Raw genomic sequence first — 18,325 nt, 5'->3', positions numbered from 1 at the left:
GCGGAAAATGGGCTAACACTTTCCCGACTGATATTCTTGCTCCACTAAGCGGCATCTAAATGAAAGCCTTTGGCTAAGAATCAGACTGTGTATACCTAATGCACTGGAAAAAAACAACCTAAACTTAGAGTCTTAAGTATTTGGAAATTAATGATTTGGCCAAAAAACAAACAAAAAGCAACCACAATAATAGGAAAATTTATTCAATTAAATAAAGGTACTACAGAATTCGAATTGAATACCAACATTAACACACTTCGGCCTAAGATTTAATCAAATTTCCGTTCAAGTTAAAGATTTCCTGTGCATTTTCTCTTCATTTGGTAACAAAACTCCCACTGCCGTTCGTTCTCTCTCTCTCTCTCCTCTCTCCACCACTTGAGCCTGAAAGGCGAAAATTGAACAAAGGACTTTGTTTGTTTTTTCAACTAAATTAGTGCAAATAGTGCAAACACACAGATACAGCCACAAGCGAAACGAGGGCGTGGCAATGGCGACGAACACCTGAGCTCCAAAGGACCTGAGGAGCACCTGAGAGCCCAAGAACCTGAGAACCTGAGAACCGGAGAACCTCAGGCTGAGGCTGCAGCAATGCGGCTTTACCTTGTGCCACTTAGGCATTACGGCAGCGGCACCAACAATGCCACTGTACTGTTGTTTTTAGTGGCATTCACTTTCCCATACACACACACACACACACTTATACTTACATGCAGACGAGGCCCACACACACGTACGAACATATATGCGTTGGCATTGTCTGGCATTTTGTTAGCATGCGATTTGGACGCTCAAAAGTATGCTATGGTGGCTATTAACTTTCATCTCAATTACACAGACACGCAGCAAAAAAAAAGGTGAAAGGATGGAAAAACGAGGGTGTTCTTCTTTGTGTATATCTTATCAGATAATAACATGTATCACAAATATTTATAACTAATATTCAACAAAATCTGATTAATAAATAAACTTGGGAAACCAAAATCGTCGAACCTTCATTTATTATTCATCATTCAGCAAAGATTATCTAAAGATTCTAATTATTAATATGAGTACAAAGAAGGATTCTAACGAGCATTGCAAGTATTTTCTCCAAGTGAGCTTCATAGAAGACGCCAACGCACACAAGGCCATATATACTGCTACATACATATATTTATTTAAGGAATTTTCCAGCGCCCAAGACAACACAACAATAACAATGCAACACCAACAACAACAGCAAACAACGATGGCAATAGCAACGACTGACGCAATGGCACGTTTATGCCACACGTGACCTGCTTTAGCTTAGCTTTTGGCCAGGTCGCCATCAGTGGCTGCCTCTGCAGTCGCACACTATTTTTACAAGTGTCTACAGTTAAGTGCACACACCACCAATACACACACCCATACATACACACCCAGGCATATATAGAGCCGCAGAAACACACACATAAACAGCCAGGCAGGACCTGCAGAAATTACCATGCTCAGGACTCGTTGTCGTTGGCATCCTTGCGGTTGTAGCGTGAAACGAGAAGAAAAACTTTGGCGCTCTCTTAAACAACAACATTAAGTACATACACACGCATACACACACACACACAAATATATACAGCAAAAGGAAAATAAGAAGAAGATGTTTAAGCCAAAGCGCAGCAGCAGCAGCAAAAGCAGAAGCGTTGCCGCGAAACTGGAACGTGGAAAAAGGCAAGCCAGTCCAAGTCAAGCCAAGCTAAGAAGTCGCACACTGAAACTCAAAAGGTACTAGGTCCTGAAGGACAACAAATATTACTAAAGGAATTGAATTTGAAAGCTAAAGGATACTCTAAAGTATTGCAAAACCATAGAAATTGATATAATTTTGAATATTTCTCATGTCTCAAGTCTGCAAATTGTTAAAATCACAGTGTAGGGATGTTGCCGTAGCCTTGGATTTCATTATGCGCATTTTCTACAACTTTTTGGAGCAAGGCGCGTTAGCATTGCATACTTTTAGGCGCTGGCGCCGCTTCTGCTCCTGCTCCTGCTCCTTCACTTGCTGCCGCACTGTGTTTTGTGTCGAGCTTTTGAGCAGACACTGAAATGCAATTTGCATAAGTTTCACAGCTTCTTTCGTTTATATAGGGACACCGAGACCAAGACCAAGGCGAGACGCTTGGCGCCGACGACACCGACTTTTCTATATAAATATAAATACTATGTGCATAACCCAAGTGCGCCGAACGACGTGCCACAGAGTCAGCTTGTATGTGCCATCTATCCTCCATGGCTGCGTGCTAAGTATGTGTTGCCTAGCTGTTGGCAATTTTCATAACAAAAAAAATAAACAACAAAATATATAAAATGGTTGGGAAGGGCATGCAACAAAATGAAATTTGTGTTTGTTTTCTACTTTAGCCAGCATAAAAAGTGAAATGACACTGTGTAACGCAGGAAAGAAAGTTACCGTGGCACATAGGAACCATAGCGGAAATCAGCAGGAAATTTCCCCATTCCCTCGTTAAGATGTTTGCTTCGGTGTTTCCTTTTGGTGCACGTGGGTGGGAAATGTCGTTAATGTAGCCAAAGGTTACATGCTTGAATATCAGTTTTGATTGAAATTATAGGGAAGATGAACAAAGCACACATCACATTCTATAAATGTATGTGTACAAAAGCCAATTTCCTAGAACTTAAATGTATAGATAAAAAAGAAACATATTTGGAAATGTTTTAAACTTAGGCATAGATCTTCGAAATGGGCTGTTTATAATAAATATTTACATTCAAAACCTATCGAATTTACTCTTCATTCGTGTTATAAATTGAAGTTCTCATAATAACATAAGATAACATAGACATATAACGTTCAAAAGCAAGCTAAAATCTATTGAAAGTCTTTTAACAGTATTCATAAAATAAGTCAAAATAATTCCTCTACCTTTTAGGAAAGTAAATTAATTCAATTTAAAAATCCAAACAACGGTGTAAAACCTTATCCTAAAAGCCTCAACTGGATTATGACGCTTAGAGCTTTTGTAATACAATTATCCGAAAATAGTTTTTCCCTTCGATTTGCACTAATAAACCCAAATTGACCCATTTTCCCCGCATGCACACACACACACTCGTATATGTATATATGGCCCCCGGCATTGGAGTGACATTTGTCTGTCCGTAACTGAACTGTTGCCGCTTGTGGCTGCCCAAACCGGCGACCTCAGAAGCAGCTTGCCACCTAAAGCCGCAGCACGCGCCACTTTTGTCCCAAATCCAGGCAGTTGGTTTTGGCCGCCTGATTCCGTGGTCTGTGGACAGCAGCAGCAGGAGGAGTTCCCATACCCAAATCCGTGCCCACGAGTCCCATGTGAGCCCCACGGGCAAATCACTCATTACACACTTACGCTTGCGCGACTCTGACGAGCTGGAGAAGCTGGCTGACGAGATGATGGAGGCGGCAACGGAGGCGGAGGCGCATATCGCAAATTATGTCAATTTGGATGCTGCTGCAGCCCGCCTGCCTCTGGGACACTCGAGACAGTGACAGCAGCGGGAGGAGTACACTTGAACAAATATAATGTCATGAATTTATAAGCCCAAAATTAGAATGTTCACTTCAAAGGTTAAATCAGACTTAAAATAGCTTGAGCTGTGACAGTTTTAAAGAGAAGCAACTTGGATTAGAAGAGATTCTTCCCATCAATTTGACCCTAATCACCTTCTCCTTATTTTCGCTCAGTGCTCAAGGCTTCAGCCAACTGATAGAGGGCCTAACTGTGTCTGCTCGTCGAGCATTTGACATCTTACATGGGAATTACAAACGCACGAAAATTGCTACCATGTTCGGCGACAGCCCACACACACACACACACACACTCACCAATACAGATGTAGCGTGTACCCAACACATATACACCATGTATATTGAGCGTCCGATTGTCTGTCATTCTGTCCATTTGCCAGTTTGTCCTTTAGCCAGTGGTGTGAGTGGGTGTCCTTTGAGGGAGGAGGATAGAGAGGATGGCCGTCGTTTTCATGTGCAAATTTCTGTAGTGTGCCATAAATTATCCGACTGGGAATTGCTTTTCTATAAAACGTGCGCATATTAAATAAATGTCAACAATTTTTGGCATCGTCTGCAAGCCGAGTCCCTTTCCCAGGACTGGCATTTTTATTCCTCGCTCGTTTTGGCGGCTGCAGAAATTAAATTACGCGTAACACGATTGTGAGGCTCCCTTTTGGGTATTAATGAGCATCAGGGCTGGCAGAATAGGTTCATGATGGATGTGCTCGAGTTTCTGGGTTTTGACAGCTGGACAGGTGAGCGAGCAATTGAATTTTCAATACCAATTTTCCCCCACACACACACGCTTTCAAATCGATTTGGAAACGTCAATCGCTTGCAAATATCTCTGCTTCCTTTTTTTGTGATTTGCCAATGGGAATTCAATTGATATTCAAATTCTTTTGGGGCTTGGCAGAAATTTTTATTGTCAGCCGTTGGCGGTACATTAAGTGCTCAGATTAGAGGGTAAAGAGAGGCAAACGACAGCTCTTTGATTTTGCACCTTGCCATCTGTGCTCATTGCACCTGCTGACCCCTTAGAGTTATATTTAATCATTGAGCAACTCGTGGATCCATTAATGTTTTATTCATCCGCCTGATTGATGGCTATGCATTTACACTTCATGTTTCCTTATTAATTTACGACTCCTGGCCACTCCTTGTGACGACAAACAGCGAGTAAAGTAAACTTAAGTGCCGCCTCCATCGACCGCTTTGATCCTCCTCACGCCAAAGGACAATTAGGGACTTTAACTCAACTGTCACATCACAACAGGGGAAATCAGCCAGCGAACTTTAATCCATTGTCATTTGCCTGGACTGGATGGAGGATAGAAGATTGGGAGTGGGTCTTAGCCATCCGGAAACGAAGGCAACGCCCTTAGCATTTATCTATTTCCAGTGACATCAATTGGCAGTTTAAATGCAAAAGACGAGGCCGCCCTGAAATCGCAGACCGGCCATCGTCTTCATCATCGTCATCGTCATCACCATTGCGACGTCATCGCTGCCTTTCCCGTTGCCGTTGTCGTTGACTTCAATTTGGCATTAATATTCCCACTCACGTACTTGGTTGTGATTATGCGACTACAACGCTGAACGTCAGCGGCTATTGCGGTTAAAAGGAGCTAGAGCCGGGTGATTGGGCGGTTCGGTGGCTCCGGTGGCTCCGGTGGTTGGGCGGATGGGTGACCGCCTTGAGGTTGTCGTGCGGTCGCCATTGCCTTGCGTGCTCCGTGTTTGTGGAGCTGGCGTCTCAACGTGACACTTAAAAGGCAGCGTTTTGTTGACATTTGCTAGGAAATCGACTAAGGAAGGAGTCGTCGAGTCGAGTCGATTCGAAGTAATTGCGGCAACGCCCACAAAAACTCAGTCCGGGCTGTCAAGGCAAAAAGCACATTTTCATATTGTGTTAATGACTTTGGCAATAGTTTTGTCATGACATTTCAAAAGAGTCGCCCCCCACCTGCCATTTCATTCAATTGCATTAGGTGGAAACGGTAATGATACACCAAGGAAAAATGTTTTGATTTGGGAAGGTTTAATGTCTTTGATATTGAATAATAATATGGGGTTTAAACCATTTTAAAAAGTTAAAAGAAACATGCCGATAAATACAAATAAATTTATATTAAAAGGTTGATAGAAATATCATAATCTTAACTTTAGAATTTTTAACCCTTTTCAAAACAATTTAATTCCAGTGCACTAATAATTAAATTCTCCCCTTTCTGTTTTATTCCAGTTTCCACAGTGGCCGTGGAGGCCGTTCTGGGACGCACCGCATCCTTGCCCTGCGACATCGAGCCGGAGGCAAAGGACGATCGTGTGTATATGGTGCTCTGGTTCCGTGAGAGTGCCGGCAAGCCGCTTTACAGGTAAGCAGTCTAATTTTAACAGGGAATTAGCAGCCAGCGCACTTGCTAATTTCATAGTCTCTTTGAGATTTCAAGTATATATGCCTGTGAGTGTGCGGTTGACAGAAGTTCCGCCCCTTTTTGGAAGGCGGGATGGCCAGCCCAAGTTCTGGGCACCTTTTGATTTATAAGCCGCACCGCACCTCCTTCTCAGTCGACCCGACAGCTTCATGAGAAATGGCAGCAGTTCATAATTTTCAAATAATTTATTATTTTAATAACATCATCAATATCAACTCAACTGGGGTCGAGCCGAGTGGGGACCTACACTGGCAGAAAGTATGCTCCTTCTACACGTTTCTCACATAAATAAAATTTAAAAAACAATTTATAGATAAATAAGATAGTCTTCCTTGGGGATTATCTACCGACTACATTATCTTGTTTTTCCCAAACAAAATCAAGTTTCTGCGAGTGTCCTTTTCCGCATATGCCTAGTCCCGGAACTAGGGCCAGGACATGCTCCGGGAGTGGGTCAAAGCAAAACAAAGCAACGGCATGCTAGGCGGGCCACACAGGGCGACATGGACTCATATATTAGCCGCAGGGCCCGAGGCAAAGGACATTCGAGGTGAAAAGCGGGGCAGCAAAATAATGGCATCCAAAGTGAAAACTGTTTTGGCGGCAACTTTGATTGTGGGTGAGTCCTGGAGGAGAGGATGTCCTCGAGCAGCTCCTGCTGCTGTTATTTATAGAGCTCGCTCGGCGAACGTGTGCTTAGGTTTAATATGTTGCACATTATAAGCAGACATCGATATCCTTTAGCCTTGTCAATTTTGCTTACATCTGCTTCCTTTTCAATATGTTGCCAGCGGGGGTGGGACGTATGAGGACATAGACAACGGCGGGGACATGGATATCGATATGGCAATGGATATGGATACATACATACATACATACATAGTATGTGTATAGACGCACGTGTATCTCAAGGGCGAGCGCGAGTTGTTCGCAGGACACTCTCTCTATCCCTCTCTCCCTCTCTCTTTTCTTTCCTATTCCGATCCTTGTTGTTGCCATTTCGTGCACTCAATTGGAAGCAATAAATTTCAGACCAGACAAAGCAGGAAAAGATGAGGAAAGCCGGAAAGTAGGAAAAATAGGAAAAGGGCGGTGAACGTTTGGTCTGACGACAAACAACAACAACAACAGGGGAAAACAAGGCGGAAAACTAGAAAAATGTCCAAAACAATAATGTCGCCAAAAAATTTCCTGACTTTATAACCAAAAATATCCGAAAGTGATTCGAATTCGATTTCCCTTACTGGAAAAGTCAGCAGAAAAGAAAGCAACGAAACAGGAAAATTTAAGCAAATAAATAACAAGAACGAAATCGAAAATGAGAACAACAGCAACAGCTTGCACAGGAGACAGGCGGGATACTAAGCAACAAAAAACGAAGCAAAAAAACAAGAAAAAGGACCTGGACTGCGGTGTAAAATTGCCAGCTCTGCGTGAAATCGAAGGACACAAGGACGAAAGGAGACGAAGGGGCGGGCAGGAATGGGGCTTAGAAAAGAATCAAAACCAAAAGCTAAAACCGAAAAGGCGCCGAAATTGAAAGCAGCATGTGAAGGGCGGAAAGAATGAAGAGAGAGACTCGTCGGGATAAAGAGGACCCACTGGGCGGGAGATCCCAAGGTTTTTTCATAGTTCTACACTGCTAGAAATAAATTAAGATCGAGCATAAAGTGGAAACAGTAGCAAAGTTATAAGAACCAATGATAGAACTTTGGAATTCTTACTAATAAACCATATATAAACAATAACTTTAACAAAGAACAGTCTTGGTACAGTTCAAAATTGAGTTTTCAGGGACCTCTACAAGTCCTACTTTATAACCACGTTTCCCAGTGCCTTTTTGGCTCAGTGTCTTACATCCTTTTTGGCAGAACAGGCTTTGCTACATTTCCAAAGGCTCGTCACAGCTGGCAGCCCCACCTAAACTTACACACACACCACACTCCGGCACAAATACCCCGTGTAAAGTCCTGTCTAGGAGCCGCTCTGCATTTGACAGCTTTACACCCGGATACAAAGGCAAAAGCTACACCAACAGCGTCAGCATTCAGCATCAGTCCGCCGCAACTTCCCCTTAAACCAAAACGATGTCCTGCCCAGGAGGCTAAACGCAAAAATATTAAAAATTATAATGTTAACTTTTGCTTTGTTGTTTGACTGGCCGAAACGGGGCCCAGTCCTTGTTGTTGCTATTATTATTGCTGCTGCTAGGGTTAGACAGGCCTTTTCAGGCCCTCGGGTTCATTTTTATGGGTCGGATTGCTCGCTGGGATTTGTTTCTGCTGACTTTGACCCTTGAAATGCGATTTTCATAAGATTTTTATACATTTATTTGTTATGAATCGGGAATCGGGATATAAAAGGGGGGCAAGGCCTGCTTGGCGTTCCATTATTAAAATTAACATTTGCCATGACAGCCAGACCCACCTGTAACGATGAGAGGAGCGTGAGCTTTTCTCTGGGTCGACAGGTCAACTGTCACGTTCAATATTGCAGGCCATCAATGGCAATGGCAACTAGTCGACCTCCCAGACCCCCCTCCACAAAAGCTTATATGTATAATAAACAAAAGCCAAGAGAAAATGGCAATGGCAGCAGGCTGAATCGATACAGAAAAGCAGTTGAGAACGTGCAACTTTCGATTCAGGTTGAGATCAGAAGAAGATGAAGCCACGAATAAAACAATTAAAAATTATAAATAAGTAAATACAAATGTTGCTGTTTGGATTTATTTTAAACCCCTTGAGTACCTGTTAATTGTAATTAAAAACCAAATTGTATGCTGAATATGATTAAGAATATATATATATTGTGTAAAAGTTTGAGAGATTAATGTTACCGTCTTTTTTTAAGCTCTCAATTATCTCTCTGAGATCGTATATACCCTACCATACCTTGCGTAAATATTGAAGTGCTTGCAATGGACTTTGAGCCTGGCCCACAATCAAGGTTAATTGATTTTTAAAGCTCACCTAGAGCTCAATGCCTGGCTGCTCAATGTTGGCCGTTGGCTGCCGTCTGCTATCTGCCAGCTATCCGTGGGTTTCGTGGCATGAATAATGAAACTGGCTGCGATTGGATTGGATGGGTGTGTCCTGCTGCGGTCTTTCCTGCTCGGAGTTCGGAGCTCGGAGCAGGAGTTGGTCTGGTCTGGCTGTCAAAAGCGGGATAATCCCTGTGCCACGCTAACTGCCATAATCGCCGGCAGCCGCCTGGAAATCGCCCAATAAATACAGTCTGATCTGGATGGAAGCAGGACTGAGACCGGGGACAGGGCCAGGGACTATTAATGGGAGTGGAAGTGATGGAGGCAATTGAAGGTGCACTCTCAGCAGAGTTTCCCAGGGAGTGTGGGTGTGTGTGGAGTCCGTGTGTGTGTGCCTGGATGGCTGCTTGAGAATCATCATCGGTCTACCACAAAAGTAATAAACCACAAAATGGTATTCAAAATGGCTGGCAATAAAGGCCGAACGCCAGCGGAAGCAGAAGGGGGGAAAACTGAAGATGGCGGAATCACTGCAAAAGAACAGGAAACGATACACTTAAATTTACAACTTTAATGTGATATCCAATCAAAACTATCCATATTAAAATGGGAGTAATGCTTTATCTTATAGCTTTCTTTTGAATCGTTAAATTTTTATTTGAAATAAGCATTGTAAATCACAATGTTATATTTATCTATTTCCCTTATTTATGTTTACGTTCATTTAATTTTAAAGGCATTCCTTGGCCATTATTTTGATCAGTGTAAAGCGAAGGACAGCGAAAAGTCGTGGGCCAAAGGCAATTAAGTTGCATACATTTTCGGTGCTTTTTACGAGTGGCAAGCGGCTAGCGGCACTTTGCGCGAATTTCAGGTTAGACGGGATATTTAAAACTGTAATTAAGTTTGAAATGTATATGCATTTGTGTGGGTGCCGCTCTGTGTGCGTGTGTGTGTGTGTCTGAAAAAGCGGAAATGCAAGCGGCGCATGCAAATCGATTTCACCGCCACTAAGCTTCGGTTTCCACAGAAACTGGGAAATGCTAACGCTGGGATTTTCTGTGTCGGCTCACCACTTGGTCACCATCCGGAGGAAATGGTCCTGGGCCCAATCTTCACAGCGATTGTGTATTCAAAGGCGAGGGGGTCATAGCGATTATCAAAGTTCTCCTACTCACCCTGTCGTCAGGATTAACTTTTAATGACTTCGATTTCGGTAATTGGAAGCCATTTTGTCGTAATTTAAAATTCTGGGAAATTAACTTCTCCTTTGCTCTTATTTCATGGGTTTTTAAGGTCTAAATTTAAGCTATTTAGCTATTAATAATATGTTTTCTTGATTTTGATTCGCAATAAGCAAAGACTCACTATTCAAATATGTAATTAAAAGAATAATTTTAGTAACTAGAAGAGGAGCTAGCCGACGTTTCTATACCCTTGCAGTTTGCAATACAAAATCGATCATAACTAAGCCAGAAAACCTTTAATTTCAATTCGGAAAGCTGTTTTGTATTAGTTTTTATAAGGTTAACAAATATGCGTAATAAAATAAAAATTTAAAAATATTTAAAAATTTTCCCTTTTTTTTTGGCAATTTTAACCCCTTAAAGATATTTTAAAAATTTTGAAAAAATAAATTTGTCCCGTACATAGCTAAATCGACTCGGTTGTTCATGCTGATCAAGAATATATATGATTTATAGGGTCGGAAATGTCTCCTTCACTTATATGCAAGCCTTTGACTAAAATTATAATACTCGGCAGAGTTTGTTTGTTTTTGAATTACTAATTACCAATCTACAATATTATAAATATTCATCCCTCTTCTCCAATCTTCTATTAATTCCGACCCCTGAGTGGATTTTCCCATTCAAAACACCAACCTGCGGCAATACAACACTCATGAAAACCCGAAAAACCAAATAGGCAACCAAGATGAAAGTTTTATTTTGAATTTATTGCGGAATTTATTGGGCGACACTGCATAAATTTGAACTTGGCCAGCGAGCACAACGTCGACGGCGTTGTTTGCGTTCTTTGTTTCTTGATATTTGTTTGTTTTTTTGTTTTGTTAAGAGGAGCCTCCCCCTGGCTGGTTGGCTCCTTCATATATTCATATGCTACAAATTATATAGTAAAAGTTAAGAAGAAGATGAAGCGAAAACCAAACAAAAACCAACACCAGCGGCAACAATGTGTGGAATGATGCCAACAAATGTCAACACCGGCCCGTGGAAAAAAGGGAGGAGATCTCGACCATCGCCAGGAGTTGGGCGTCGGGAGAGGAGTTTCGGGTCTGGAACTGTTGTTGGCAATAACAAAAGAAATTTACAGATATTACACAGCATGGCTCCATAATAACACCAATACACATGCCAAAAAAAAGGAGAGAGAAAAACAAAGGGGCAGTAAAACCATTTGCATACTTTTGTCTGCGCCCTTGTGCTCCTGCTGTGTGTGTAAGTGTATATATGGGGGCGTGTAAACAGCCCCTTTTTTTTTTTGGTTTTATTATTGTTTCATATTTCTCTCGTCGCTGTGTGTTTCTTTTGTTTGCACGAATGTAACTATGTCTGTGTGTGTGTGCACGCTGCGTGGAAACCAATTTTAAATTTGTTGCCACTTTTGCCAAGTTACGTAGCATACATTTCGGCGCTCCGGCGGGGAAATTGTTGCCAGGTCCAGAGAGCGATAGGGTTTCTTTATGCATAATTTGATAGGGGCCGCCAGACAATATATATATAGGTGTATATATACGCCTGAGTGAGTAGTGGAGCACAATATGTGAGGGCCTATTCTCACCTGTCTAATTTCGTTTTGTGTATAAAGCGGCACAAAGTGGGTCGTATGTTGAGGAGACCCTTATGCCCTCATAGTTTATTACCTTTTGTCATGTGCTGCATAGTTGGATTACAACGCTTTATTGTACCCTGTAAAATCTATGGGAGTCTGTAAAGCAAATTGTTCTTTGCGTACTTCAAATATTATTCTAAAGAGTCAGAACTTAGAGAAATATTAGAAAGATAAAGTCAGAATACGCAGCAGGTCTTTGTAACCTTTTGCAGATTTATTTCAATTTCTTTTTTAGTAACTCGGGAAGCCTTTTACAATGATATTTGAGAGATATTCATAAATTATAGATTAATAAAATTTAAATAAATAAATAAAACCTTTAATCTCTGCTTCATTATATACTGCAGCTTTACTTATTCTTCAAGGCACCTTTTCTCTTTAAGATTAGTTAGCTTCTATCAAAAGTTAAAGCCCAGCTTATGTAGTCTCATTCTGCAAATTTATCTCCTTGTCTAAGTAATGGGTATCAAGCATTCGAATCGCGGAATCACGGCCAAAAGCGTTCACACGACAGCAGCATCTGTTTAAACTGTCAGAAAATACCGACGCACACTCTTACACCCCCTCCCACACACACACACCGACATACTCTGACACATATTGTCATAAAATTATTCAATGGATATTGTGAGTGCAAAAGTTTTCGGTCGTTTTTTTATTTTCTTCTTTTTTTTGGGTGAACTTCTCCGTCCTGCCCCCGCTTAGCCCTTTTGCAATCTTTTTGAATAGGATTTCGTAAGCGTTACAAACTGAAGACCGAACAAAAAAGAATAACATTAAATGGCAAATGAGAAGCTTGCTTTGATATTGGATTTCGGGGGGAAGGGTCGAAGGTTGTCCACAAAAAAAAAAAAAATGTGGGGCCGGTCGAGGTCCGAAAGTTTGTTCCCAAGCCACCAAAAAATAAAAAAAAAACCCGAAGCGTAATTACCAAACCCATGCAACGACCAGTTCAAGGACCGCCCCGCTTCGGGATTTGTTTAAAGAACGCAGCTCATTCATTCAGCCCGAAGATAAAGTGCTACCAATTAACGGAAAATAAATAAAACTCAACTAATTGTTGGAAAAAAGCAGACCATAGACAAAGGAGAAGTAAGAGACTGACTGAATGAAAGAAAGCCAATGCGAGCAAGACAGGTACACAAGCAGAAAAACATGAACAAATGAAGTATTATTTACTTTTTTTTTAAAGATTAAGTAAATTAGATTGGATTTGATTTTTTAAACATTGTGATAAAAGAATATGTGGTTAAAACACTTCTTGGGACTCTTGAGGATCTGCTATGATCAGCTTTGGCATGCTTCGGGTCCTTCAGTCCTTGTATATGATTGAATGTTGCAAGGACTTGCTTTGTGTGGTCAGCTCTGACTTAAAACACATTTATTTAAATCCATAATTTAAAGAATATTTTATTCAAGTATTTTAATAATAATAAAACAAATTAAAAGTAGAGATATATTAAATAGTTTCTATTAAAAAATCTGTGTCCAAGTGCATAGCAAACTCTTCAAAAGGACGTCGCGTGGTCGCGACCAATTGTCTCCTGGACTTTATCCTCTGCTTTCTCCATCTTCTGGCCATTCTCAACAACGACGATGACCGTCAACCGTCAACATTTCTGCAACTGCCACAATGTTGTCTTCCTTTCTTGGCTTTCTTGGCCCATTTCTATTTTGCCTCTTGCTATCCATTTGCTTTTTTCTCTGTTTTTTTTTTTGCTGCTTTACAATTTTTACTGCCCTCGCATTTGGCGTTTATTTTTCTGTTTTCTGTTCTCAGCACCCCCGGTGTCTCCACCTCCCTTTGCCATTTTCTTTGCCGCTTTGCTTATTGTGCAAACTTGGCATTATTGTTTCCTAAGGCCAACAACGGGAAAACACAACGTCAACAGAGGGCAAGGAGGAGTGCGCGCTCGGCCATATTTGGGCGACGTTGGAGGAAGCTCCACTCCTTGCCACTCCACTTCACTCTACTCTAGTCCACCTTGCCTTATCGCCAGAGCTCCTCCGCCTTTGTTGACTATTCGGCGTTTCCCTATTGTTTGCAAATGCGCAAAATTAAAAGCGGGAAAAGCGGGAAGAGCGAATGAAAGAAAAGCGCGAGAGAAGCAGGGAACTTGAAGAGTAGTCTTAAAAAAAAAAAAAACTGGAAATTTTCCCAAGGAGTTCTCAGTCCGTTATGTTTACATTTTCGCGCATATATTTAATTAGGCTAATTAGGGAACGTGCCCCGGCTTTGGGCAAGGCTTAGATGCTGTAATTTATTCGCCGCATGGCTTACTGCACTTTGAACACAATTAGAGGAATGGCCAAACACATGACACGGCAGAGGAAAGGGTCCTTGCCAGTGATAAGCATAAGAAATATGAGCACCGGATATAAATTGTGTCAGCGGCGAAATGATAAAAAACCACTTAAAGGCGCAAACAATACGGACGCCGCGGCGGAGGCCGCCAACAATCCTGGCAGCCGGCACAATGACAAACCGCTTCGCTAACCGCAAACCAAGGATGGGGGCTCAAGCGAGGGAAGGGGAGCTGGAAGGACCCTCAGATAGCACAGACTGCACGACGACGACAACAGCGGAAATAACAAAAGGACACAACTTGCGATGACTGTGCAAAGACGACATGCTGGTGTGTGGGTCACTACTAGAAAGGCACACTCAAAGAAAACTAATTGGCTTATAGTAGGATTAGAATTTTGTAAATGTTGATGGACATTTTTATATTTAAAAAAAAAAGGGAACTAAATTGTATGTATCCTTGAATTAGAGGAGCATATTGGTAATCGATAATAACAAAGCTTAAAATATTCGCATTCTTTGAAACGATATTTATCGATATTTTCATACCAAAATTCTTCGTGATATCAAAGTTTAAAAAACTCATAACTAAGCCAAAAAAGCATTAATTTCAATTCGGGAAGCTTTCCTATGTTGGTTTTTGTTGGGTTAATAAGTCTGCATACTCAATTTTAAATTTAATATTTTTATACATTTTTGACAATTTTAACGACAGTTAAACCACATATAAAACTTTGAAAAAATTTAAAAAATTTACTTTTTGGCCCCACATGGCTAGATCGACTCGGCTGTTGATGCTGATCAAGAATATATATCATTTATAGGGTCGGAAATGATTCCTTCCAAAGTTATAATACTCTGCAAAGGTATAAAAAGAGTCTTATAAGAGTCAAGACTCAAAGTAGATAATCTTTTTTGTATACCCCAACTCTATCTAATTTTCTTCAAGTGCATGAAAAAGAATTGTGGGAACATTTTGCGCCACCGTCAAGTCATTTACGGCGTGTCGCAGGGCCAGAGCGTCCAAAGCCCTCAGACGGACATTAACAAATACAATAAAAGCGCCAAAGATAGCACGTCGGGCTTTTTAATGCGCAAAATTGCAAACGTTTGCTGGGCTTCTGTGCTGGCCTGCGAAAATAATGCGAAACGGAAGAAATTAGTTGCGTGCAAATTTATGCTTGGGGTTCGCTTTTGTCGACCCCGGGAACACACTTGGAACATTGGGCACAGGAAAAGGGTCATTTCGTAGACGCGTGAAAATTCAGGCCCAAACCCGGGCTCAGACCCACTTGCGAGCGTGTCGTTTTTTACAATTTTCCATCCAATATTTATGGCTGGAGAGGTGGGGAGCTAGCCCCAATAAGCTGTGGGGTTTATATAGTGGCTCCCTCTCTCACTCTCTCTCTCTCTCTGGAGGCTTTAAAATATAAACCTGGTGAAATAAGACCTGGACTTTGGTGGTTCAAGTTAGGTTTACCACGACTTTAAAAATGCCTTATACCCTTTTTTTAAATCGCGTTTTTAATCATTATCAATAGGGACTCATTTCATTATAATTTTTATTTGACTTATTTATATCTTTTTATAAAGCTGTTCACTTGAAGTTCAAGGAGAAAGACAAGTTAATTTTGGTACACCACAAGAAGACATTGAATTGAAAAATGTTTCCACCATTTTTTATATGTATATGCTCCCAGCATAACCCACACCACACACCTTTCCTTACTTTGGAAACTTCCACATCGCATTAAAATTTACGACCTTCGCGGCGACATCCGAAATGCTCTGGGAGGCAATTGCTGACACAACTTATCGACAATATTTTGGTTATATTTCCCTTTATTTACATTTTCTTCGTCTCTTTTTTTTGCATTTCCCCAGCGGCTGTAGATCCAGCGATAGCTGGGGAGCAACTACTTAGGCAACTTTTAACACATTTTCCAACTGTTTTTTCTCCCCCGTATCCGTTACAGCTTCGATGTGAGAGGAAGACCCTTCGAGAAGGCCCTGTACTGGTCGGACACCAACTCGTTTGGGCCACGTGCGTATTTTGTTACCGGACAGCAGCCGGCCAAGTTATCTGTGGACAACATTCAGCTGGATGACGAGGGCGTAAGTGGCTCAAAACGGACCATTACGGGGTCCCCGAAAAGTGCGCTATGTTATTGTGTATTTCTTGTTTTTATTGCATTCCCTCAACAGGTCTACCGTTGCCGCGTCGACTTCCAGAACTCGCCCACGCGTAATCATAGAATTAATTTAACGGTCATTGGTGAGTAACCCCCTATCATTAAGGAGAGCTTTGTGGAGCACACTCAGAGAAATGACTCCCACAAAGACTCCCTTGATATATTTTTAGACAAAAACTTCATTTATCAAATGAACTTTAAAGAAAATCTTGCTTAGAATGTCACCGAACTTATCAATACTAACTCAAGTTTTTCCCACCCTAAGAAATACTTTGCTCTGAGTGCATCCTTTTTGTAACAACATCTTCACCTCTGCTCTCCACAGTTCCTCCGCACCAAATACTCGTGTACGATGCCTCCGGTCGCGATGTTGCCGGCGCTGTGGGTCCATTGCTCGAGGGCGATAATATTGTGTTGACATGTGAAGTGCGTGGCGGTAAGTAAATCATGATAAACGACACCAGCGCATACACGTACACACTGCCACATAAATGTGGCACTCAGACAAAAGGCCATCAAGCTCGAAAGGTCGGCCACAGAAACGCAACGGATTCCAGTTTTACAGAGAGAGAAAATTGAAACTATTTAACTTAGAAATGATCAGTACTACGCTTTAAAAATATCAAGCAATATAAGCTGATTTTACTAAATCAAAGTTAATTAATTTTCCAATTAATTCCGCAATTTAACATAACCTATTTATAAACCTTAGCTTTATCTAGCTTAAATTGGTTTTATTAAGCTTTTTGCTAAACTATAAAGGCCTTTACGGCCACGTCCTGTACCAGGTGCTAGGATTTTCCACACCTGCATACATATATGTATAACTATCAGTTATTAGCGAAAAACCAATATTGATACGCGATTTAAAACCCTCCAGCAGGCAATTGCATTTGTTTTATACAATACTTATGTATTTGCTTAACTCTTCCCACTTTGATTTGTTTTATTTTATAAATTTTCAGGTATTTATTGATTTTTTGCCAAAACCAATTTGATATGCTCTTGACAAGGCAACCATTTGGCCAATTGAAAACCTCCATTTCACCACAAAGATATGCATGAAACAAAAACCAAAAATAAAATTCATTTCCTGCACTGCGAATGATAAAAGTCTCTAAACAAAACCAAGCTTGTAATATGCAATTAGAATCATAAGAGTAGTTTTTCTCGGTGCAATCAGTGACTCGGTTCGCATCCCTTTCCACTCGACCCTGTCAGTCTATTTAAAGAATTAAAGATGAAAAGCTTCAGATAGACCCCAGCCGTGACCGGGGAGAAATATGGTGGCCGGGGGGGAGGGGACAGAGGACAGGCTGGCTAAGTCATCGTAAATAATAAAAATAAATGTATGTCAAAGTCTGCGGTGACATTGCCGCTCCGCAGACACACCGACAACATCGTCTGCGCTGTCAGTGCCAGTTTGCTTTCAAAGGAAAGGAAAATGCAACAATTTTCCAGCGTCTGGGTGTGCTTTTGTTGTGTACACGCCACCACATCCATTGGCCAAGCCATGACCTGTAGGCATATGCGGCATCGTAAATCTTTAAAGAGGTCCCCAAGGTGAACGAAGAAGCACAGCTCCCTATTACCTCCCACACACACACGCCCCTATCGACCGCATCCCCCTAAACTTTTCACTCGCCTTTTCAACTGGCAAGTGTGAAAATTTTTGTACAAGTTGCTCGCTTCACTGGCTGACTGGCTCTGGCTCTGGTTCTGGCTTGAGGGTGCCTCCTCGCATGACTGAGCCCCCATGGATACTGAATGCGAGCTCAACCCAACGGAACCGGCGATGGCGACGGCGTCGACGACGACGAATGCCCCGACATCAGCATTATAAATCATTAACTTTTCTGACAACAATATTTTCGGCACACACCCCAGGCATTTTCCATGTCAACTAGCAGCCCGATTTTTTTTTTGCTTTCCCTCGTTTTTTGCGCAAAGCTTTAAGTTGAAATTTTCCGCTGGTGAGAAAGTCCTTACTGATATAAGCGAAAGTTTTTAAGTCCGTTGTGA

General features: G+C 41.5%; 1 protein-coding gene across 1 annotated transcript in view; it reads left to right on the top strand.

Annotated features, from left to right (window-relative positions):
- Positions 1-18,325, top strand: part of side-III (sidestep III) — a 101,914-nt gene that overhangs the window by 53,922 nt on the left and 29,667 nt on the right. The window contains 4 exon segments of the mRNA XM_086832315.1: positions 5,775-5,907; positions 16,088-16,226; positions 16,317-16,386; positions 16,629-16,739. Of these exon segments, the coding sequence (XP_086688441.1) occupies positions 5,775-5,907; positions 16,088-16,226; positions 16,317-16,386; positions 16,629-16,739 (453 nt within the window).

Source organism: Drosophila serrata, unplaced genomic scaffold (assembly GCF_035046125.1).
Source record: "Drosophila serrata isolate PLE 108 unplaced genomic scaffold, ASM3504612v1 contig_30, whole genome shotgun sequence".
NCBI lineage: Eukaryota > Metazoa > Arthropoda > Insecta > Diptera > Drosophilidae > Drosophila > Drosophila serrata.
This window is presented reverse-complemented; position numbering and strand designations above follow the sequence as displayed.